The sequence below is a fragment of the Cariama cristata genome, unplaced genomic scaffold (genome assembly GCF_000690535.1).
Source record: "Cariama cristata isolate BGI_N322 unplaced genomic scaffold, ASM69053v1 scaffold13224, whole genome shotgun sequence".
NCBI classification, from domain to species: Eukaryota; Metazoa; Chordata; class Aves; order Cariamiformes; family Cariamidae; genus Cariama; species Cariama cristata.
The window spans coordinates 59,285-84,468 of record NW_009611340.1 but is presented as its reverse complement, the minus strand read 5'-3'; the positions used below and the strand labels follow the sequence as shown (position 1 = coordinate 84,468).

The window sequence follows — 25,184 nt, the reverse complement described above, 5'->3', positions numbered from 1 at the left end:
GCTCTCATCTTCCCCTCATTGCCTTCAAAAGTAGCCTCCATGTCCCACCATAAAACCTTTCCCTCCAGTTGAAGTCACCTTTTCCCAGCGTCAAGGATAAAATTCACCCCACACAGAGGAGCTGGTGCCAGGTCCACATAAGTCTTCCAAAGAATTTCACCTCAGATGACTTTCCCTCCTCCTCCTCCTCCAGACTTACTCCTTTCACAATACTTTTCAACAATGACCTCAGCCAGATTCCTTCACTACTGCTAACTTGTACCAGCACTTAATGTACTTTATGTGCCTGCAGTGGTTTTTTTCTCCGAGTTTGTAATAGGCTGCAAATTCCTTGAAGCATGTCTCATTATATTTTCGTATAGCTCTACTCGCTCTATCTCTACTTAATAAATAATGGCTGCTCTACAAGAATGCTCACTATACACCCCTACTGTTTTAAATATCAGCCCTTGCATTGTCAGCTTTCTTAATTTTTCTTTTGTCTGCATGAGTCATTGCACCCATCTTCTGCCTGTGTTTAGGTACTCACACATGCTCATTCACATTTCTCTCCACAGAAAGAAACACTAAAATAATCCCCTGCACCAAAATTCCTTATTTTGCACATAAATCCACACATTTTCGATTAGCTGGAGGCACAGTCAGCTTTAAAGATTTTCCACTTTCTTATTCTTCCTAGAAAAATTCCCCCTTCCCTCCCAAAAACCTAATCAGAGAGCATAAAAGCACTGTGTTTGTGTTCTTCCAGAAAAGCTACTTTAGACATGAGACCCCGTGTTTAACTCGCCCTGCTGTTGATATAAGAAATATACAGCAGATGATAAACAAACAACATGCTAAAAATACACTGAAATCTTGAACGCTGGAACTAAGCCCAAGCAAAAGAGCTTTATGTTGAGGAAAACAGAGTGAGGTGTAGCCCGGTTGAGAAAAAACCACTGTCATCAGCCTCCCACCAGCACAGTCACAATAAGGCATTTTCACTGCTGCAAGGTCTTATTTACTTGTCCAAGCCTATTAGGGGTTAGACCTGCTATACGATCGCAAGCCTGGGCTCAGCGTTCCCAGGTTTCAGGTACAAATCATAGCCAGTACCTCGCTTCTCCTTCGGTTACTCTCTGGCTTCAGAAACCTTTCTTTCATTTTCTTCATTCTCATTGGTTTTTAAACTTGCTCATTTAACGCATTGTAAATGAGTGAGTTATATTTCCAAAATGTTTCTCTTGCAAGTACATTTTAACCTAATTTCACTCAAAGGTCCCAGGTGAGATGACCAAAGCAGGGGCAGGGTTACAGACTGTGATTTAAATAACCGATGCAGAGGCGAAACAAAAGAGACCGGAGTTACGGAGTTTACCTTCTACTTTGTGATCCGTCACTCGCAAAGACATTTCTGACGGCCAGGTTACCAGATCATAGCAGTTCCATCATCTCCAGGGATCTTCCCATCTGATGGGAATCTTCACATTTAGGTGCTCTAAATAGGAAGGCCAAACCACATGCTATGCATTTTGACACACCAAAACTTGACATAAGACAAATTATGCTCTCTTGTCTATCTCAGATACACGTGCAGTTGATAATCCGCTAGCATTGAAGTGTCCCTAAAACAAGGAGGAGTCTTTTTTGGTCAATTTAACAGAGAAATTCTGACATGCAGTATGGCTCTACCTGAAATCTCATGAAACCCCCCAGTCAACCGCAATGCAATCTGGGGTTCCTCAATCATAACTTGGGGACCATCCCTCTTCTCCTGGTGAGGACGGGTGGTAGGAAATACAGCGTGTCATGACAGGCTGCAGGCACCACCTGATAGTACTATAGATCTCATCTATGCCGCATATAGATGCTGTGGCAAGAGCAACCCTTGCTCATGGCAGGAAGACTGCAGTGATCGCTGCTGAACAGGAGTAAACAGTGATGATGTAGCAGCTGTAACTTCTGCTATGGAAAAAGACAACACAAATACAAAAAAACCCACAACAACAAAGCAAGCAGGAACTTCTGCTTTTACAGGAGCTTTATCATTTTGGCTCTGTAACCTGACCTTGTTTGCTCAGATGCTAAAGCAAGGCACTCTGGTACCACAAGATTCCTCCTAAGGTCCTTCTCTGCATCTCCTTCTTATCCTGGACTCTTTCAGCAAGCCCTGAGGTTGTCATTCCCTCCAGGCTCAGGATGCTACTGCTACCCAGCTCACAGTGTATCCCCCACCCCATGGAGCAGAAGTAGCAGCGGGGTTCTGTTCTATTGCCCCTTTTTGGTACCTCTTCTAATCCCCGCCAGGTCTCAGGTACCACCAGGAATTTGCATACTAGATAGAAAAGACATACAGCATCTTTCTAAACATTCCTTCTTTGACCAACCTACTACCGTAACCATTTCTCGGTCTTGATACCTTTCTGGACAGAGGTCTCTGTGCTTCACCACCTTCTGATCTGGTTCCTCGCTCCAGGGACTGGATTTAGCCCAGTGTGTACTGCTGTCATTCATACGATTCTTCCCCTCTTGGTTCCCACTCCAGAAAAATTGATGCAAAACAGTGCACCAAGCAGAGGAGGAGAGCAAACTCCAAGCATCCAGCATGGCTCTTCAAAAAAAAAAAAAAGGAGCTCTACCCTGCCCTACAGATGTTTCTACAGTTGTAAAGAGTTTGATATCATATGCCGAACCCTCTACTTCCCTGCAAAGCACCGGGCTCCGTGTCACAGGCAGCCACGTTCCACATCAAAATGGACAGCACCACCTCGGCTCATGTGCAATCACGTTTGCTTTCGGCCAACTGGGCACATGCTCAAAGGGTGACCCTGGCACAGCTGCGCCATTAACGCAGGGTAACATGAATATAGTAGATGCCTGGAAACTGGCTCCTGCTTCTGCAGCCCATGCTCTATGTACTGCCAAAAAATACAGGAGGATTCTTTGGGCTGTTAACATTTTTAGCGGGGGATTTCAGTGCCTTCTCTTCCTCTTACCAGCAGCTGCCACTGTTTCGTTAGTGGTGAGAGCAGCCACCACGAGCTCCCACCTCTCTGCGTCAGAGCTCCTGCAAACGGCACCATTTGGCCCGCTGGGAAGCACCCACTGCCTGCACCGACGCTGTGCGTTCCCTCTGGGAAACGGGTGGTGGGACAGAACGGGGGCAGGCAACGGGCTGCCAAGCTGGACCACGCTGAGGATGCCTAAAAAAAAATAAATTAAAAATCCTTTTCTCTCATTTTCTTCCTCTTACTCTGTCCTTTGACTTGCACCTTCTATTCTGTGCCACTCTTACAAACTCTTACAGAGCAATTTTGGGGGGGGGAAATAAAGGCTTTGTGACATAAACTTTGCTTCCTTCTGCCATAGTAAGCAGCACTCTAAAATAAAGGAAAAAGATACTGGGGGTAGGTGCTGATAGACGTCATCCCCTCTCTTCTCTGTATGCTGGCACCACGCAATGCCTTGGGTGAATACTTTCCATAGCAGAGACCAACACCGCATTCAATACAGTCAATGCATAACGTGGTACCTTAGGTAGTTATTTCAAAGCATTTTTGTCTAAAAATGTATACTTTTTTGGATTTTTTTTGCCTCCTCTGCCCTTCATGGGTGATGGTTGGGCTCCTGGGTAGTTTAAAAATGAGATGAAAGGACTCAAAATACTAGGGAAGAGCAAGGCAAAAAATGGCATGAGAGGTAACAGTTGCTCGCACAAGAGAGGGGCACATCACTACATACAAGGATTAGCTAAACTAATTCCTGTCAGATTTTCAAGCCTATTTACAGGCTCATGAACCAGCTATTGGTACTTCTGCATAATGAAACATAAGACTTCTTTTGATTTTTGGACTAGGAAGTAAGTAAACTTGCATCAGTAATACTCTGAGATTTAAGCAGTGATACTGAACTATGGTTAGTATACTATCTATGACATGAATAGCTTTTGTTTGCTGGATGTACCTAATTCTTGCGGCAGAAGGCTTTCTCCCCGTGACCATGCTGAATAGAGGAAAATGAGGTAGGATTAGAAAGTAAAAGGCACTTGAGAATTAACACCTTTGCAGCTTGCTACCCTGAGATTCTCCTTCCCTTTTTTCCTCCTCCCCTTAAATTAACTGTGGCCCAAGAGGTCAGTAACACCCCCAAGTCACTGGTTCGCTCCAGCAAACACCAAGGACAGGCACGTAGATACAAACAAGCAGGGGGTAGCACGTGGTGACTGATGAAGAGGGGCTTCCTGCGTGACCCAAGGCAGATCACATGGTGAGCCATTTGTAAGGCATGTGGGAGTCACTTAGGTTTCTTTAAAAAAACTACCAACAAACAAGGGTTTCTTTCAGAGTCTAATGTGTATCACTTATTTGGAAAAAATTGCACAATTCTAACAGCTAACAGAGGTATTAGAGGAACTTCCCACCATCTTCCACAGAACCCCTAGTAAAGCTTTTCCCAGGTCATGGCATACAAGAGACTGAGTGCCAGGGCGTCCAACTCCAAAACACGCTTGAATTTCACCTCTTGCGCTCTCTCTCTTGGTACCAGTGATGAGGTTTGGGTGTGGGTTCTACTTGGGCAGAACTTGGAAAACGATGACAATCGGTATTTGCCTAGAGGTAACAGCAAGAGATTGGATGTATCTGTGTCCCAGTGGCTACCCACAACTCATTGGCAGAAGTCTCCTTTGAGGTCCGTACTGAAATTTTCAGAAGAATTTCTGAGCATGCAAAAGGGTTGACTTGTGAAGTCACACACCAGCTGCAGTAAAGACTGGGGCCTGAGAGCCCCCCACCAACTTACACAATAGCCCAGTTTGCCTCCCATTTAGCAAGAAAGTATCCCCACCTCACCAAACTAGACTGGGCAAAGAGGATCAAGATCATCTAATACTGGAAAGGGGGTCACAGTTATTTCTCCATCTCTCTCCAACACACCAAGTTGCACCGCAGGCACACGCCGAGTTTAATTGCGGAGGCAGGCATCAAGCTTATCTAACCGGCACAGTCGCAAGTCAATAATGTTCATTTTGCGTTCAGTTAAATTCCAAGCAGTTTAATCAGAAAAGTAATCTGGAAATAGTGACAAATCTCTTTATTCATTAAGAGCAAGCAGCCCTTAAAAAGCCAAATCAAGGTGGGCTGCTGTGAGCTGGGATCAGCATATGCTCTTTCATTAGTGGCACTGCTATTTACCAGCAGAGAGGATTTTCATGCCCTGAGTTGCCTTTGAGTCACTCTGACAATCAAAAGGAAATAAAAAATATTACCAACAATTATTACCTGCGTGTCCTAGCTCCTGCTCGAGGCTCATCTCAAGTCCCTACAGCCATTCCCATGGGTGCATTACACACCTCTAATGTGCCACACTGTCTCACATAGCAAATACATTGTCATTGTATTCTTCAGTTTCAAAATCACATTCTTCTTGACAAACTTTGCAATCGATGAAGAATAATCTGCTTTAATTTTCTTAGGTGTAGATGTGTTTGTGTTACTACAAGTTTTTCTACTCCGATAAAGCCTTCCCCAATGCACAGGCCTGCAAATGATCTATCAAAGTCCACATCTGTCGATGCCCACAATGCTAATTACATCGAGGAGCGTAAGATTGGGTTGCCAAGTCCCATAAACACAATTCCTACTTCCCACCCCCCATTTTGACATCTCTGAAACAGAAACTTTCATTTCTTTATCCAGCAGCTGTTTTGTGAAAACTCAACATCACACGCATCTTTCATTTTGTGAGGAACAAACTGAAGAGGATTCCGCATGCCCGCAGGTCTGGCTGTAAAGAGTTCACTGGTGGTTTGAGGCATTTTTGAGCGAGTTCATTATGAATCGCTGTGCAAATGTTGTTAAACGTTCACTCGGAGTGAAATGTTTCTCAGAATATTTACACCCGTTCACCATCCTCGTCACTCCACAGGCTGTTTGGCATACCACACGCTCAACTCGGCAGGCCTGTTTCTTCTGGTAAACACAAAGCAATTTTTACGTGGGGTTACAGCACAATAAATTGAATAAATATAACAGTGAACTTACAAGGACCTGAACTCCCCCTGAGGAATAAAACAAAAATCAGTGATATCCAGGTGCTCCAAGAAACTGTCCTAGAGCATCATCACTTGAGAAATAAAGGCATACCTGTGGTTTTGCATGGTGGGTAGAATCAAAACCAAAGGAACCAAGTCAGTGAGGAAGCGTGCATTTCAGAAATTATTTCCAAGTTGCACTGCCATTAGACAACTAGATCAGCTCCTCAGGTACATTGCTTTTTCATGTGGCAGTATTTTGGCTCAGCCATTCATCCCTCAGGTCAGGGGCAAGCCTACTTACAGAGAGGAGTCCACGCAGAAGCTGGGTCAAGGGTCTCTTCCCTCTGAAGCACCGCCGAGTATCACTGGTGGCATTATATATGTACTTTAAGACGACACATCCAAAGACATGACAGTATCCTGACCCTGTTCCATTTAGGATACCAAACCATCAAAATGCTCAGCTATATACTTCATGAAGCCCTAGCTGAGATCTATGGAGTTGGAATTATTGCTTTTTAAATTAACTTCATGGATTATACTTTATGCTTTCCAGAAAGCTTCCAAAGAACCTCATGCATGCATTTTTATTTCTAAGAGATCAGAAAACATAGGATGATTCATGAAAACAGCCACTACTGTTACCCAAGACAGTCATGACCCAAGTGCTTACTTGCAACTGTACAGCTCCAGACACGGCGTGCCCACACGCCTTGGAACAACAACCAAAAAAAAAAACCTCTGGAGAACCAGCGCTTGCACTAATGTTGCAATCCACCTTTTGCACTGATGTCATAAGCTAACTTAAAAGCTGTAAAATATGATGCAAGTGCACTGTTAAATCTTTGTATAGTCTTCACAGGCAAATTACGTTCCCTTTTCTACATGTTTGCATTAAGAACTTAAATTGCATACAACTAAAAAGTCTTCTTTGTGATAAGGACCCAAGCAGATTTCAGTGGGAAAACACATCTTTCCTGCCCTGCACAGGGGACCTGAAAAATGTTTCAACATTTGTTTAAAATGATTTTCACATGAAAATTCCCATTTAGAGGTTTCCAGTTTACGGTCACTGATTTCAAGTTAATAAGCAGAAGGGTATTTGAATAAAACATAATACAGTGCTTTGTAAAGTAAAGCTGCTAATCTGATTTACATTGTTTCGTTTCCAGCTCCACGACTCTCCGTTTCCAGTCAGTAGCCTTGTTGAAGGCTATGTGTCCCTAAGTTCCCCAAGATATTTTTGTTGTCAGAAATTTGTATTAACAGCGCTGATGCAAAGAGCCCGCTAACACTCCAATAACGGAAAGTACACATGAAATAAAGCAGATTTAAAAACCATCAAGACAATGCATTTTTCTCATTTATTCAAATCTTCTGCAGGAAGTAAACACTGAAAGATTTAAAAAAACTTCACACTGCAGTATGTACAGTTTTGTGACATCACATGAGGAAATTAATTTCTAATAAAAAAATGAGACCAGTTAGATAAATTACTGAAGACACATCACAATAAAATTGGTTGTGGCAAAATCCCGAATTCTCATGTATTGCAATGAAAAAAATCAATATTCCTTTGTTTTACAGGGATGGAATAGTCCTGGTACAATATTTCAATTCCGCAAAATGGAGTCCTGAACTTACATGACTGATTATAGTTGCATGAGTACTTCGTGTTTTAAAAGTAGTTTTGCATTTGTGGTTTTTTTTTTTTTTTTTTCCCCCCAGACCCTTTTGATTTGAAGCACATTCTTTCACAAAGCTAAAATACCACAGCAGAAGTCATGTCCAGAAGTGGAATACTGTTGTGTTTTGAACTGACCTGACTTGTTAAGACTTTTTTTTTTTTTTGCCAACGCACAGATGCACAGGGTCCCCCATGCACTTTTCATGCAGCAGGTAATCACAACTTTAAATAAAAGTATTTTTCTATACATTCTTCCAGACTTGCAACTGTATACATACATGCAAAAGTTTTTAAACCTATGTGATCATATTTACACTTATACATGGAATATACATAACAAAAAAGATTAAAAGGTTTTTTTTTTCCTTTGCATTAGAACAATACAAAATATGTATTTTTCATTAAGGAAACCACTATTTACATCACCTTTTAAAAACCAATTTCAACATATTATAGGTGTAACAAGTCAATATATTTACATTATATATAAATATATATAATATATACTTACCAGTTTACTCCTCTGTAAGATGTGGCAGAGAACAAACTGGTAATACCATGTCACTGACGTCAATGAGAGCTGTAATACTTTCACCAACATTTAACAGGGAAAATTTAAACCATTCATTTCTTTCTTTTAAAAACATTTGCAAATTAAAAATCTAAAAACATTACTAAGAGTAAATGGCTAAGAAAAGTGAAAGTTATGGCTGAATTCCCTTTCGATCTCATAACGGTTTATGAACTTCTCTAACTGTGATATCAGTAGAGAAGCCCTCCAGCAAAACGCCTTTGATTCTGTGGGCACGCGCTACTCCCCCATCATTTCCTCAAACTTTAGCAGAGGAGACACTAGAAATTCTGGTTATCTCAGTCCTGTACACTTTCCTCTGGAAAGAAAAGGCATACCTGCGTGGCAATTACAAGTCAATCTCCAAATCTAGCTAGCTTGAGCACGACACGACCGCAGCGGGCGACGTGGTCTGCGCCTGTAATGACCCCTCGAGCAAGGCATCGGGCACTTAGCAACCCAACTGCTGCTGCTGCAACTCTTCTCAGTTCAGTGAGGTTAAAATTAATTCAGGTCTAAGTCCCAAGGTGTCGCAATCACAACTTTAAGCGTGGCACGGACACATCCCTAACTCACTTCTTCACTGCTCCGTGAGGCGGTGGCAGCTTTCCCCCAGCGGTCTCACTCAGCTACAACTGGGATGTGTTCTCCCCTCTCTCCCTGCTCCTTTGATGGTGAGATCACACTACAGCACCCATCAATCCTGCACCTCTTTGCCTACACAGCTACTGCTGCTGATCACTGACAAGCCCTGCTTTTTCTTCAAGTCTGCAGTCTAAAGGTCTAGCCGAAGCTTCAGCCTCCTGAGCTTGCAGAGCTCTCTCCGAAGCTTCCACTGCCACCAACGGAGGAAGCACAGTGGGGACAGCTGAAATGCATATCCTAGTAGTAGTAAACGTCTACTGAACCAAGGAGACAGGAGTTGCTGGGAATACCAAGAGTTACTCCACAGATAACCTTGGTCTGTCATTCATCTACAGGGACTGGTGGAAGTCAAGGCTCTTGAAGTTGCTTGGGAAAACAGGGCCAGCCCTACCAGTCCTTCTGCTGGTGCAGCAAACACAGCTCCTGCATCCCCCTTTTCTGATGGAGAAGTCCCCAAGGAAAACGATGGTGACTCCTTTTTAATTACCCATGCTACAAGATAAAAAAAAAAAAAACAAAACCCACAAATTATTAAAGAGCCTTTGGTCCTCAAGTTTAAAGGCTGTAACTGTGGATGGGGGAGATTTTAAAAGAAGACCTCTCTTCCCTAGGGAGGGGTAACATCAGTGATACTGGAGAAATGCATATAGGAGACTGTTGCCCTCTTAGCAGCTGACCGAAGAGCGTTCAGTTGGCATGCCCTACCCTCTCTCAAGGGCCCCATCGTTACGTTACATGCTGCTTGAGATTGCAAGGTCTACAAGAGGCAAGATTCTTCCATGAACAGCATGTCCTAAACTTAAATCCTTGTGTATTATAGTTTACTGACGTCTGTGAGAACCCTTTCATTAACATCACCTAAAAAGAAAGCTAAATCATTAACTGGTCAAACCGTTAACATTTTAACTTAAATGCTTTATAAAACTTTAAAAACTAAATGTTCAAAAGTATATATTATAACAATAGACTACCATAGAATAAATACATAGGTAACCACACTCCTAGACTCCAATATTACTTTTTGTTAGACTCTCCTCCCTACTTTTAATCTCAATTCTGTTTTGATGAAGTTCTTCCAACCAGATTATTTCACATCCATTCAAGCTGCATTTTTCTCTGGAGTCCTTCAGGTAAATTATAGCCCTGTATTTACTCTGGGGACCATCTATTATTCTATATTTATATATTTCCTAGCTATATACATGTTGTTTCAAGAAAAATAATCAATTAAGACTTTAAGAGACATTTAACGGATGGAACAAATACCATCTTTTTAATATTTCTGCTGGGTTGACTCATATAAAAAGAATTCAGTTCCACTGTCAATCCAAAATATACTTTATCTTGTTAATGATTATTCTATGAGACATCTGAATTGTCATTGGGCCACTTATAAATGCAATATTAAAGACAAACAAAATTTTATTTTTATATTATACTTCAGACAATGACATTTAAAATGATATTAGATTTGTGTGAAGGTTTTAAAATATAAATCTTCTTTGTACAGCCCATTAATATATTACGCTTCACCCAAATAACATAAAAATATATCTTTAAATCGCTCTGTTATTTCTCATATAAACCAGGGGGAATGTTTTATAGTTGGATACTGCCAAATATTTGTGTTCCCTAAAAGAAGGTATCCCCCCAGGAGGGGGGCAAAACAGAATAGTGGTGCATTTTCCAGCTGGCAGACAGGAGAAGTCCCTTTCAGTAGGGATTGCACTGGAAAGAGGGGAACTCATCCCGGGCAGGGAACAAGACAGGGGACAACAGCTTGCTCTGTCTCGGTGAGGCAGCAGTCTGGGAAAAAGATCTCTGAAACCAAATCAGAAAGGAAAAGAGCAAAATGCACCGTCGCTCATCTCTGCTATGCAAACATGAGGTGGACAGAAAGAACAGTTTTGTCATGTCGTCAGCTCTCAACGGTGAAAATAGGCAAAATTAAAACAGGGCCTAGCTTGCTTTATCTGTGCTAAACTAACTGCTAACTACTTAGCTGTTTGCTGATAGCATAGGGGATTATCAGTGAAATCAGAAGCTACGGAGAACATTTTTTTTTTTCCAGGGGAGTAAAAAGTTCAGCAAAACTAATGGTTGCCAACAATGCGCATGATTTAGAGGAACTGGATTTTGTCCTCCTCCTCCCCCATGAGAAATAAGGGCTGCAAATGGAGTTAACACTGACAGCGCTAACAGGAAAGCTGAGCCACACGGCTCTTCCCCAGCCAGCAATTCTTTTAAGGTGTCTCAGCTTTGACCGCAATTTTCAGTTACTCCCATCTCAGGCTGATAACACCAGATGTTACAAATCACAGCACAGGTGGGGGATTGAGGAAAAGGGCAGAGGAGGATTTCTCCAACATGTCCCACTATCCATTACAGAACATGACAAAACCACAATTTTATCCTCAGTGCAACCTGAAAAATTATTCAAAAACCCAGGTTTTCTGCAGCAAAAGGGTAGTGCATTAAACCATGCATCAGCTGTTCAAAGACTAATAAATATTGGCAGAATATGGATTCTTTTCCCTGGTTGTAGGAAGAGGCCAACACATTTTTCATTAAAATCCTATTCCATCTCTGAGTGGAAGCCTGATGTGCAGTTGGTGTTCTTCTGCAGGGATGCAGGATGGTGCTAAACAGACAATTCTGCTCACCTGCTTCACAAACTTCCCATTTTCCTCACCAAATACATGTGCTAAGCTTTCTTAATCGCACTACTCCAAGAGGCATTTTGGCTTTCCCCTTTTAAGCAGGGAAGCGACAGGACTGCCCTGACAAAAGGGCTCATGCAGTACTTGCACAGTCTATGAAAATCTGCCTTTTGTGTAAAAACCTACAAAAACCCCTTAATCGTAACTAGTAACTTGTAATTATGGCTAAGGATTCTGAGGAAGGCATTTGTTGAGAGCAGGGCAAGGAAGAAAAATAGATTTTTACACCACTATTCCGGCAGGACCACAAACAAGATTTAAAAATAACAATAAAAATTTTGGAAGCACTAAAAAATACATTTCAGTGCATTTCAATTATTAACACTGACACAGGTTTTCCAATATGATGAGCTAATACCTTGGACGGACTGCTCCATTTCTTAAAAGTTATTCTTAAAATTTCACAAAACATATTAAACATTCAAAAAAAAAGTACACTGTCTCTATCCTCAGGCTTCCAAAAAAATAAGGATTATTTTACAGGGAGGGAGGAAACGCAGCATTACCACGACCTAGGCTGTACGCTTACACTTTATGTTATACCAAAAACTTGCAGATCCAAGTAAGACTCTGATCGAAGAGTACTCATAACTTAATCTGAAACATACAGAAATGTCTTGTACAAATTACAACCTTTCTAGTTTCCTTGTGACAATCTATTGTAAAGCAAATTTTATCTACATGTATTTTAAATAACATCACCAGAAAAAATAAAAAGTTTATCAAATGAAAACATGTTTCAATTAGACCATGCTTTTCTAAAATCATGCTCAATTTATACAGTAGTCAAGTTCGTACTCATTTTTATTTTTTCTTTTTCTCTTTTTTTTTTTTTTTAAACAAAGATTCAAAATCAGTGATTGTAAACTCATTGAGAAGGCCGTAGTTTATTCTGGCTCTTTTTTGATTGTTCGCACTTTTTCCAGAAGTCCATGCACTTCTCCGTTCACACCATGTTGATGAGAGGTCTTACTCCCCATATGGCTGTTGTAAGGGCTTCTTAAGTTACTAAAAGGAGTTTTAAGCTCTGCATCAGATGTCAACTCCTCTTTGATTGTAACATGAGTTGAACTATCAGTAAACGAAGGTTCATTCCAAATTTCTTTGTCGTGTGCTTCTTGGCTACCAACAGAGTTGCCGCCTTTCTGTAACATGTAGTACAATATCGGATTGGTTTTGGTCAGTCTCGGAGAGTCTTTTTCATAATCATTCTTGTCCATACCTGTGATCACCCATCTGATGGGCCCTTTTTCGCTGGGCATGGGACACATGCTAAACGGGTCGGACTCGAGTCTAGATACGGTACTCCCCAAATGTTCAGGGAAGGGGGAACTGGCAGGACTTTTTACTGCTACAGGGTACTGAAATGTTCTATGATCTACACAATTGTTCTGTTGCACAGGGCTTCCCATTAATGCATTTACTGAAGAAATGCTGAATTCAGGTTTATTAATTGTTGCACTGGTTCTATTTCCTTTTTTCTTGCCCTCCGTTAGTACATTATTCCTATGTTGTGACAGATCTCTCTCACAGTTTTCTGAGAGAAGCAGCTGTTTCAACACATTAAAGCCTTTACTATCTCTAGACCAACTCCTATTTTCACTTTCATTATGTGAACCATGACTTACAGCATATTTAAATTCAGCATCACTTCTGCTGAATTTCAGTTCTTGCTGGTTAAGCAAAGGCCCGTACAGTGCCTCGGTAGGAGAAGCGTGATTGTTTGCAGCATCAGACACATTACTTTTCATCTTTTTTAATGGACTTTCCAAAGGCTCGGCATGAAGCTTCCTCTTCTTCGGTACTGTGCAAAGACTCTTTGATTCAAGGTGTGTCAGCTCATTGTTTCGGTGACTTCTGTCCGACTCATCTGCAGGGTAACTGTCTTGATTCTGTCTCAGCAACCTACTTAGCAGGCCGTTTTTGGAAAAAGAGAAATCTTGAGGTGAAAGAGGCTCCGATTTCAACTCCTCAGATGCTGGAGAAGCAGCTGTGTTTCTCTGCAGTGAATGAACAAATCCTTGAAATTTGTTACCCTTGCACTCTCTTACTTGTTGTGCATTTGAATTATAAGGAACATTTGATTCTTCAAATGGTTCCGTTTTTATTTTCACCGTCAATATTTGCTCATTCAAAGCCTTATCTGTCTGTTCTTGAGAACTTTCATCTCTTAAAAGCATCCTCTCTTTCTTTTCACTTTTACCTTTATTGGGAGTTCCCAGAAGCAGCTGAAGGACAGTGCGCCTTTCAAGGAGATTTTCTATTTCCGAACCTGGAAGTCCTTGTTCAGCGGGTGCAGGCTGACAACTGAATATTTTGTTATTTTCTTCATGCGTACTCAATTTATTCGTAAGCAGAGGGCTGTTCAATCTATCAATCAAGCCAACAGGTTTATCTGTGTTCCCTGCTAGCAGCTGTTTGCTAGCTCTTTGTTCTTCGCTTGACATGGAAGTCTGCATGCCGCATTGAGCGAGGTTCTGCAACAGCTTGCTGGCACTGAATGCCGAAGAGTTCTGGGGACTATCGTTCCTGCTCAGCTTGGCTCCTTGAATTTCTTTGCTTTTAGAGAGGTCTATCAAATGTTTAGATGCAGGATTCACCAATCTGTCCGGCTGGATGCTGCAGACATACGGTGGCGAGCTACGCTTGATGGCTAACGATTGGTGCGAGAGATTTATAGGAGAGTCTGCTTTTGCAGAAGCCAGCAAAGGTGGAGTGCTTAACGGAGTCATTCGATTTGCACTGGGACTGTCAGTAACAGGAGTCCTTTTACCAGGTTGTACAGCGAATTTTGCCACATCAGCTGCACTGTGTGGTCCCTGAGGATCATTACTCTTGTCTACCTTTTCTTCGCTCTTATGCCCAAGTAACAGCTGAAGCAGCGTTACCTTCTGATGGGGATTCAGCTTAGAAGCTTTCGGAGTGTCTTTGTCTTCCTTGCTCTCTGGACAGGAAACTTTTGGATCCCAGTTATGAAGCAAAGACTGAGTCAGGTTATCCAGTGATGCAGGTGGACCTGCATCTGGTTTATCTGTCCTCTGTTTAAAGGATAGGTCTATAGGAAGACAGTTAGAATGGGAGCTTTCATCATCGCTGCTGTCATCTTCTGTAAAACTAGGATTGTTGTCTGAATACTCATCGATAGTTGTTGGTGTGCTGCTGTCTTCAAAAATGCTGGCTCTCTCACTCTGTTCACGCCCTTTAACGTGTTTGGTGGTATTCTGGCTTTTCAGCAGATGCAAGAGCAAACTGTTGCTGGGAGAGGTTTTCACATTACTCCTTTCCAAAGTACTTTTGTATCCCACAGCTTTGGGAGGCGAGTGCATGACTCCCACAGGACTCTGAAATGGTGCCATATTGCTTTTGCTAGATACTGTTTTGGTTGATGATCCTGTTTGACCATTGAGATGGCTTGTCATTCCTTTTGCTAAACCGAATTGGCCAGTATCTTTCTGAGCGTTTTCTTGTAATCTGGCCATAGCTGCAAGTCTCTCGCTGGCTATTTGATTTGCATTTTGTGCTTTTAAAGCATGTTCCCTGGAGTACTGCTGCAAGTGAGCTTCACTTGAAAGGAGCAAAGCTAGCTGGCTGCATGCTACGCTGGGCTTCGGCGAAGCAGCAGGACTAGATCTTTTCTCTACCATGCTTGCGACAGCTTGCAGTCTTGCAGCACATGACAGTGGCTCATTTATCACTTTAGGTCCGCTCTGCACCGCATGAGGAGATTCTATAAACCTCTCTTTGGGCAGGTTCTTGGTTATATCAGGCAGGCTGTTGTCCAGCTTCTGATCTTTTGCTTTGCTCTTCTTCAGGAGAGTCTTCAGGTGACTGGATGCAACACCATAGCACCTTAAATCTTTCTCCACTTGTAAAGAATCATGGCTAAGGGAATACCCCTGCTCCTTAAGGCTCTGCCTAATCTGCTGTGACAGAGCAACACTCTGCAGCCTAGAGCTGAATGACTGAAGCAAAGAGGCAAGTAATGTGCTATCCTGTTTGCCTTTAGGCACATTTTCAACCATGCCAGCTAACAAAGCTTCCTTTTTTCCATCTAAATCCACAATGGAATCGGACAACCGCCTTCTCTTTGCTGCGTTCCAGTCTTCAGAAGACTGCAACAGTCTTGCTTTTTTGAGGTGCAGCATGCCAGATCCCTGATATGTACTTGTGTTAAGAGCTGGACCATTACTTTGACAGCTGGGAAATATATTTCCAGAAATCTTAAAGTTTTGATCCTCTCCACTATGCCCAGTAGACTTTTTGTCAACGGCAGTACCTGAGCCTCCTGCTGCTTGATGCATTAGTAATCCCTCTAGGTAAGTTAGAACAACAGAATCCTGGTGCATCTCAGAGCCAAGCTCTTCTCCATGAGTCATGTTCAATAAAAGTTTCCAAAAGGGCTCTGGTTCTGTTCACTTCAAAGACTAGTTTTGCTGTGGCTGAATCGAGATGCGGCGTTAAGAAATAACAGGTAGATGTCTACAGTGTTTTCTCACAGACTTTCAGAAACAATACAAAAGGTCATATTCCAAGCAGGCTTCTTCCAGTGTATACTGTGTGATGAGCCAGGCTTCCAATCATATCAATCTGCCGATATCTAGAATATTTATGAGATGTCTAGGAGGAGCCCTCAGAACACGGTTCCACAGTAAAAAAGTTCCATTAAGTATTTGCCACCTTCTTTCTCCAGGAAGCCAGCTCGTTTTTCATCTTTTTCCATCTCCACCAAGCACATAAAATTCCTAAGTGAAAAAAAAAAAAAGAAAACAAAAAAGAAAAACAAAGAGAAAGAAAAGATTTAGGATAAGAGCTAATTGCATAAGACTTTTTTTTCTTTTCTTTTTTTTTTTTTTAAAAAACACATTGTCTTAGGCAGAGATTCAGGATATATAAGCAATAACAACATTCCAGAAGAATTTAAAAATCAAGTACTGGACAAAGTACATGGCAACTAATTTAAAGAACTTTGTGAAAACGATTTTGTGACAGAAATTTTTATACCAAAATTAAGCTTAACTATTGTAAGCATAGCTACTACAAGTGTTCATCGAATTTCTCTATCCTACAGCTCAAAATAAGGAATAGCAAACATGAAAGGAAAATCTTAAATCACTCTAAATATAGTTCTTAAAAAATTCCATTGGATTTTACTTCACAGTTGCAGCAACCTTTCTTCTTACTCTGTAAATACACCGGACATGCAGATTATCACTCTAAAGAGAATTAATGGGAAAAGACATGCCTAAAAAGTCAACGCTTAGGTTCATGTTGAATCTCTTTTCAAGTAACAGAATAGGCAGCATCATATATATATACAAGTACATTTTTGTTTGGCAGATAGATACTACTACTGAAAGTAGAAACCAAGTTGTCACTGCTGCCCAGAACTATACAGTAACGCAAAATCTAGTATGACAGCACAACAGGGAGGAAATCTGTTGTTCTTACAGCTCCCAACTACCACAAGTAATTAAAAGAACCATGCGATAGAAGGGGTGAAAAGGGTGCTTACGTTCCTGATACAATGTAAATCCTGATATCAAAATCCTTCCTTTGCTGGAGGATTTTTACCTTTACATTCTTTCCATGTATTAAACATATAATGGCAAAAAAAGCCCTAGATCTTCCTTGAAGTCTCGTTATTTTCAAAGAATATAGAACATCTCTACTCAATAGTTTCTTGGATGATGCAGCATGCTGTAAAAAGCGGTTTTAATAAGCACAAAAATGGCGCTTCTGTGAGATGCATCTCTTCTGTTTTAGTTGTATTACGGGTCAATGATAGCATGAAGAGTGCAGACAGTCACCACAGTTCAATATTGAGATCATGACACCACACATGCCTACTCCTTCACTCGTTCAGTTCTAAACGGGGATAAATATTCAAGGTGAGCACAGCCAAATGTCTTTCCACATATCTAACTCGGCAATTCACTGTCACAGACTAAAAGCCCATTGAAAAACTTGTATTTACAACTTTAAAAAGGATGTACACAGATGAAATCCTTGCCTCCTGAAAGTGAATGAATATTTTATGATTGATTTCCCAGAGGCTATTTTTTAATTCAAAAGCTACAGGCAACTAGAAGTCAGAAAAATATCAGATCTGAAAAAAAGTAAAGAATCAGAAGAACAACTAAATAGCCATAACGTTAACAGCCCATATAACCCCCTGTGCAAATACTCCCTTACTAGATTTCAAGTAATTTAGAGAAACTCTAAAAACTGAGTTATCTCAAAAAAAAAAATATTAAAATACCAGCAATGCATTGTAGTATAAATGTGTATGCCCACGTATCAAAATATCAAATGAAAAGTTGGTAGCTATTGCTGGAGTCTCAGTACTTCTCTCAGAAATACATGTCTACACTAAGCAGCATTTACGTAATTCCCTGTAGGACACAGTGTTTTTTCAAATATATAACTACAACTGAGATGTGGATTCATCTCATTAAAATTACCAATCACCTTTGTGTTCCTTCAAAAACCTGTGTACCTCTGGGTGCGCTTTTGCAGAGTTTCAACCCAAAATAGACTAAAATCAGAAATAACAAATCCTTGGAAAGAAAATAAAATCAAAGGTTCCAACAAATACATCAAGTATCCAGCAACTGCAACATCAACACAGCTAGACTTACTTCCTCAAGCACTTGGAAATGCACTTTATCTGGAAGATACAATTTTCCAATTTTCAAGAATAAAACTGTTCATCTGCAGCCACGTTTTCATATTTCAAAAGGGAATTAAGCTGACAGCATGCTGTTCTTAAAAAGGAGTGAGCAGCACTTGATACCCTATGTTTAAGAGAATAAAACAAATTTTTTTCAAGAGCAAGCCTCACAGGTCACCTTTAAGATAAAAGTCCCAAACAAATACAGCATTAAGCCAATAATTAGTAAAACTTTACTCATTACAGCTCTGAGTAATTAAAAAAAGACAATGCATATACACAAATCCTTTGGGTACTCAAAAAGCCTGTTGCAGGAGATGATGCTTGTAGCCAGTACAGTGGACATACAATAACTACTCTAAGAAGTGTTTTACCACTTTTTTTTTTCCCCAATTATTCATGCTAAGGAAATATTGATAATTTTACAGAAATTGGGTTGATGCAAAGCAGCCTTCATGAAAGAGAATGAAATCTGAAAAGCACTTAATACGTGAGGAATGGGACATCAGCAATCCTTTTATAGGGCTTGGGCTGATCTAGTGCTGCAACAGGTATTACAGCGTTATAAAACCTTACATGATCTAATGTACAATACACAAATGTGATGAAGTCGTCTGTCAAGGGCTGAAATTACATTTGAAAGTCTCTAAATCTACACCTTATTTGTGATGGAAAACCAGGTACCAAATTTCAGGGTTTGAAGTCAATCCCATATCTAAGCATTTCCATTGAGTTTTGAACCGAATAAGCTTTTCTTCCACTATCTTGAAGTGTGGTCATGTGGAAACCAAACCAGCTTTGGAAATTAATGTTTAGCTGGACACTAAGGCAACCGTTCAGCAACCTTTTAAAACATACAGATCGTACCAAAGAATTTCCCTGGACCCACTGAAATGTTAATAATTTTTCTCGCTATTAAATATTATTCCAGAAATTAGCAGAACTGAGGAAATGAAAAACAAGAACATAAAGAAATAAGGCAGAGGGAAGAGAAAGGAGAAGCCATACAGCAATAGCTCTCGTATTTCCCAGTAAGGGCTGAAGTAAACTTATTGCAATTAGCCTCTAACATCAACCTCTAGTATCTATGAACCTCTGAACCTAAAAATTATACTTTTGTGACAAAATAAATTGATAACGTTGACATGCTTTCTTGACCATGTAACTACTGTATATGCACCCTTTTTTGTTGCTTCAACTATCTTCTCCCAGACTTCTGTATCCTAACAAATAAATAAAACACTTGTTTTGCAGAGACTATTTTCCGAACCTCCAAGAGCAGGCACGGATCACAGCTCATTAAGCCATGTTTACCTAGAGAGAACTAAAGCAGCAGTAGGATTCGCAGCACAAATGCTATAACCTGGGGATGCACTCCCCAAGTGGAGCACACCATGGGAAATCAGTCCTACAGCCTTTTAAAATGTGCCTAGGGAGAAACCGTGGGCAGAATAGGGAAGATAAGAGAATATTAAAATGTACACTGAACTGTGTCTGTCCAGAATATTAATTCTACTTTTGCAGTTGTTGGGAGTTTTTCTTTGTTTTCAAACTACAGCTATACTTAGCCATCACAAAGACTTTAAAAGAATTATAATAATAAACTTGAAGATCTTTTGCTTACCATAAAGCATTACTACTGCAAAAGATGATGAAATTTTTTTAACACATCTTTCTAATAGGTTAAATGACAACACCACCTGAGCCAATGGCTTTTTACTACTGAATATATATTTGTTTATTTTTAAGTAATTCTTTGAATCAACTAACTCCTCAACTGTAAACGCTAACTGGAGACTCTAAACAAACAGCAGCCTCCTAGTTAACCAGAGAGATATTCAGCTGCTGCCATTTAAGAAATTAAGAACAGTTCACAACTTAAACTAGCAAAATGACATCCATAAGACAGTTTTCCAGGATCTCAGACTAGTATTTCTAGTTAAAACCCTTTGCTAAATGGAACAGAGAGTCACAGTAAATTAAGATCACTAGACTAGTACTATTTGAGTAGAAGGGCTACACAATCGAATGGAGATAACTCATAAAACATGGTTATTATCAACATGTCTTCTTCTGTGGTCTTAATTCAAGATTTTATGAAAAAAATCTTAGAGAAACTCTTAAGGTATTCATTTATGAAATCAGCAATGGTTAGCAGATTGCCCATGTGAACGCTTATTAAAACAGAGATTATCCAAACTCATGCACATTGTTAGAATGATTAATAGAGGTTGAGATGTGTATATATATACACAGATAAAACATTTTTATTAACTGCATTTCGGAGTTCTTCAATGACTATTAAATTCCTGTAGTAATTTTATGTTCCATTTTTAAGTTGACAGGAGTCAAACCATGAATTTGTAAAGCTGAAATCAAACTGGTCTGTGAAATTGGAATCTTTAGTTATTTAATAAATTCAGTGTTCTAATGCTTGGAAGAGCCAGAAAAAGTCTCTCAGCAGCTCACTGACTTCCCGTTCGTATATTCCCGAACGTAAAGGCTACAGCCCACCACACCAACCAATGGTTCAGACAGTCATTTTAATTATTACAGATTTGAGGAATGCAGTACAGTGATTACAGCAGCAGCTTGGGATCCAGGGGTCCAATTACTGACTGTGCTGCAGCCAGGCTGTCTGACTTCTGGTTTTACTTTTCTGTACCCTGTTTTCCCAGACAGAGTAATAATAGATGCAAACTTCAGAAAGATAATCGAGGATAAATATATTAAGGGGTGTATGTTGTTCAACAGCTCCAGCAATAACACTAAGTACCTAAACCACAGGATTTTAAGTGATTCCCCATCCTTATAGCTGCCTGCAGTGAAATGCTCCAAGAGCACAATGAAATTAAGGTCTCCAGAAAAATCCCTAGATGCACTGCAAATGGCAGCAGAACCTTGCAGTGAACTAAACATGAGTGGGGAAAATGAGACTAGCTGTCCTGGAATTATTTTGTTATCAAGCTCAATTTGTACTTCTTGGATTTTAGCAGGCAGGAAGGATGTATTCAGAGCGGTGGTATAAGCACTTCAGTGGACTCTTTTTGCTAAGGTTATAAGCAGTAAAACATGCCCGATTCAACAACCACGGTACCAAATCCACAGAGCTGAACAAACGTGCAGGTACTTCAATGGCACTTAAGCGTGTGCTTTAAGAGAATCAAGTATTTAAGTGCTTTGCTAAATCCCCGCTTTATGTCAGAAATCTATTGAGATGAATGGAGCAGCTGAGACCTCTTCACAGTTTTGATTCAGGCTGTCAAGACATTTTGAAGGTTCCCTTCGCAAATGCAATTTGGAAAAAGACCAAAAAAAAAGGCAAAAGTGATCAGATGGTAGAGCAAAATTCAGCAATAAACGGGTGAACTCTTCCATGGCTGCACTCAAAAGAACTTGCGAATCAACAAGCCTTTTTCACAATGAATTAGTTAAAAAAAAATTAAATCTGGTTCCTCTCCTACAATTGTAGGATATCACTTTGAGAAAGCAAAGACAGGCTTCTTCCCAGGAGCACGGCATGTTACTCACTCCTGCGTCAGGCCTACTGACGGACTCCAAAAGACAATTTTAAACATGGAAAGGCTCGCCGATCGCTTTTAAACAGCTGGGTCAGGAGAGGGCACATGGGGAATCGTGTTGCAGCAGGAACAGGAGCCCCAGCTGCTGCGGGGATTTTTGGAGGGGTTCCTGAGGCCCTGGCCCGGCCATGGAGCCCACAATTTCCCTCATCCCAGGCCGGGGCCTTCCCTCCAGCTGGCACAGTCCTGCTGCCCCTCCTGCACCACAGGGCCGCGTCGCTCCCCTCTATAAAATAAATACCCCTTTTGGGGAACGGCAGGGCTAGCAACAGCCGTGGCTTTCTCCACGGCCAAATCCTGTGCCAGTATACGAAATGGAAAAGCCTTTTCCTGAGTGTTTTGTTAAGCTGTGTGCTGCCAAACACAGTCATCATCTTACTTTCTTTTCTTATGAGAAGTTTCAGACAACAGAAAGGGGTGTTGGTTTTTTTCAGTATTCGGGAGGGGACAAGGGGGGAGTGGAAGGGAACAGACCCAAACCAGACCGATCAAAACCTTCTGATGATTTCAGCAGCTTAAATGGTAGAATTTGGAAAAAGACTGCGGAAAATGGATTCCGTAAGAGTTGACATGATGGCTCAAAGAGATGCAAAATCTACCATTTTACGAAAGCACACAAACCCTGAGTAACTGAGAAGTCCTAACTCACGAAAACTTGACAGGAACACAGAACCAGCAGCACAGCAGACACAAGAAACAGTTTTTTCCTCTAAGGGTAAGGCTTGCAGACCGCTGGACTGCAATGTTAGCAAACCAACAGCTGAGTGGGAAAGAAAAAACCCAACTGTTCTGGCGGTAGAGACTATTTAGACTATATTTTGGCTTTAAGTGACAGCTAAAATGTAAATGCTAGTCACTGTCGCTGTTAATCGTGGCCCCAGAGGCACATAAGGAGGAAAAGGCTGTTCCTACATATTCCCCCTGGAGTGTGGGAAGGGGGATTCAGGCACCTCATCTCAGTGCCCCTCCACTCCTGAGATTTCACATGGGATTCTCCATAGTCCAGGAATCTGTGACTGTCTCAAACTATGCAATACCACTTCACAGCAACAAGGAGCTTTGGGACAATACGAGAGAGATATATATATAGAGAGAGCTATAGATAGATAGATAGATAGATATCTCAAGGGGGAATGTAATATTCCCACTATCTGCTTAAACTAGGTGTAGAAACGTCAGAGAGATTTTCATATTTACACAGAGAGCCTATCGGGGAGGCGGCAAGGCAGGCTGTGTACATTTGTGCCCATGCGAGCAGAAACGCAGAAGTCAGAACGCCTCCAACTCGGTGGCAAATCATTTTCACGTGAAAGACCAAAAATCTGAGCGGTTCTGGCTACGTCGCAGCTTTTACCCAACCTTGGGGAAGCACGTTGCAAAGAAACACCCACCTAGCTCTGACGCAAGAAGGGACGGTACGAGCATGACGGACAGCAACTCGAGAGCGGCAGTGCTCGGAGAAAAAGGGATGTCTGCACTGCAGACAGACACATACAGGAGAGACCCAAGAGAGCTCAGGTGTCAGAGTAAGCCTAGCCCAGCGGCAAGGGACACCGCGGAGGTAAGCCTGCCCCAAGCAGCAGAGTATTTCAACACAGCACTGGTCTTCTGCGACTTGTCCGATGCTGGCACTCAACCCATCTCAGCTACCTCTTCCAGAAAGCAGAGCACAGCTTACGCAAGGCTGCAGGCAGACATTGCTGCCTAAGTTAAAGTGTGACTTGCATTTTTGAAGCTTACTTCACAAACCTACCAGTAAGGAGGGGGGGAAAAAGGAAAAAAGATAAAAAAGGAAAACCAATCAAGAAAAAAACCCCACTCAAACAACAACAAAAAACCCCTTACCCAACAACACCCCAAACCCAAACAAACCCCCAAAACAGTTGGACTATATGGGGAAGGGGAAATGGGGGCCAGACGCAAGTCCCACAAAAGCTGAGTTTATGAAAGCCTTAGTAGGTTTCCAAGTACACTCAAGCACTGTACGCAGCTTAATCCAGATCTAGCCCACATGTCAAAACCTCCTGCTAAGAAGTTCTGCTAAATTCAAAGACTAAATCACATGTGTGGCCATTTTCCATGTTTTTGGCACTCTTCCAACAATAGCTGATGTCAGCCTACCTTAACTTAGTATTTCTTAGTCTAACAAGTAAAATAATTGAGCATCACAAAAATAAACACTCTTAGATGTTGAAAACCCCACCCTGTTCATACAACTTATAATTTACCCCTGTAACTGAGTGGTTCACAGAAATTTCAGTCAACTCCTTAGCACGGACCCATGAACATATATTTGTTCTTACAAATACTACTGCAGGAACAATTCTAGTTTGTTCTGTAACAGTACTGTAAAGGGGATCTTTGAGTTCATTTCTTGATCGGGATCTGCCAACACAGAGACATGAACTTAGAAACACACTCTCTGCCAACTCTTTGCTAGTTGTAGTATGAAGAATAGTCGTTCACCTTACAAATGCCCTCTGTGAAGGAATTGAGTATTTGACATCTAAAACTACCCCATAAGTCACTGCTCAATGATCTGCTACTGAAGACAAACAGGGCAGAAACTAAATGGTAAGGCAGAAAAGTTACACCCTACCCCATCCCCATAAGGACAGAACTCCAGAAATAGCACACATCACTAAATCTCAACTAACGTGGGCAGTGTGTTGATCAAAGCTCAGAAGTACAGTGAGCAGAAAGGCTTTTGGTTAATTGAGTCTTCTTATTCAAGAGACCAAGAGCAAACAGGCACAAAAACATATACCAAGACCTGTGTTCAGGATAGAGGCATAGACAACATACTGGTAGGTACAACAAAATGGACAGAGGATGCATCTCTTCGATCTTTGTAAACCACTTGCCTATAAATAAGCAATTAAAAGGAAACTAACAACCAGATTCGCAATTCCCTCCAACACCTACGAAAGCAAATCACTGATTATGCATTTAACTCTACATCAACTCCCCAAGAATGAAACTTGATTAATACACAGTAAAGAAATCAATGTCCTCTTCTGGACAATCATGCTTTTGAGTTATGATCAATGCACGCAGATAATGCATCTCCATACAACTCTGACCTTTGCCTTGTTGGAGGGATCTAGAGATACAGACATTTATCGACAGCACTACAATAAAATTGTGCATTTCTTGGATTTGTTGGAATAACTGTACATGTTAGGTGATTTGTCATACGATAAGTCACTTTATGTTATTTTATCCAAGAATCTGTTTCACAGAGACCAAACTGCAAAGCACTGAAAAGTAATGCAGAGCTTTTATTGACAGCAGTAG

At 41.0% G+C, this 25,184-nt stretch overlaps 1 protein-coding gene across 1 annotated transcript; it reads right to left on the bottom strand.

Annotated features, from left to right (window-relative positions):
* Positions 1-12,523: 12,523 nt before the first annotated feature.
* Positions 12,524-16,012, bottom strand: NRIP1 (nuclear receptor interacting protein 1). Its single transcript, XM_009698220.1, has one exon. The coding sequence runs from the start codon at positions 16,010-16,012 to the stop codon at positions 12,524-12,526; it is 3,489 nt and encodes a 1,162-aa protein (XP_009696522.1).
* Positions 16,013-25,184: the final 9,172 nt, after the last annotated feature.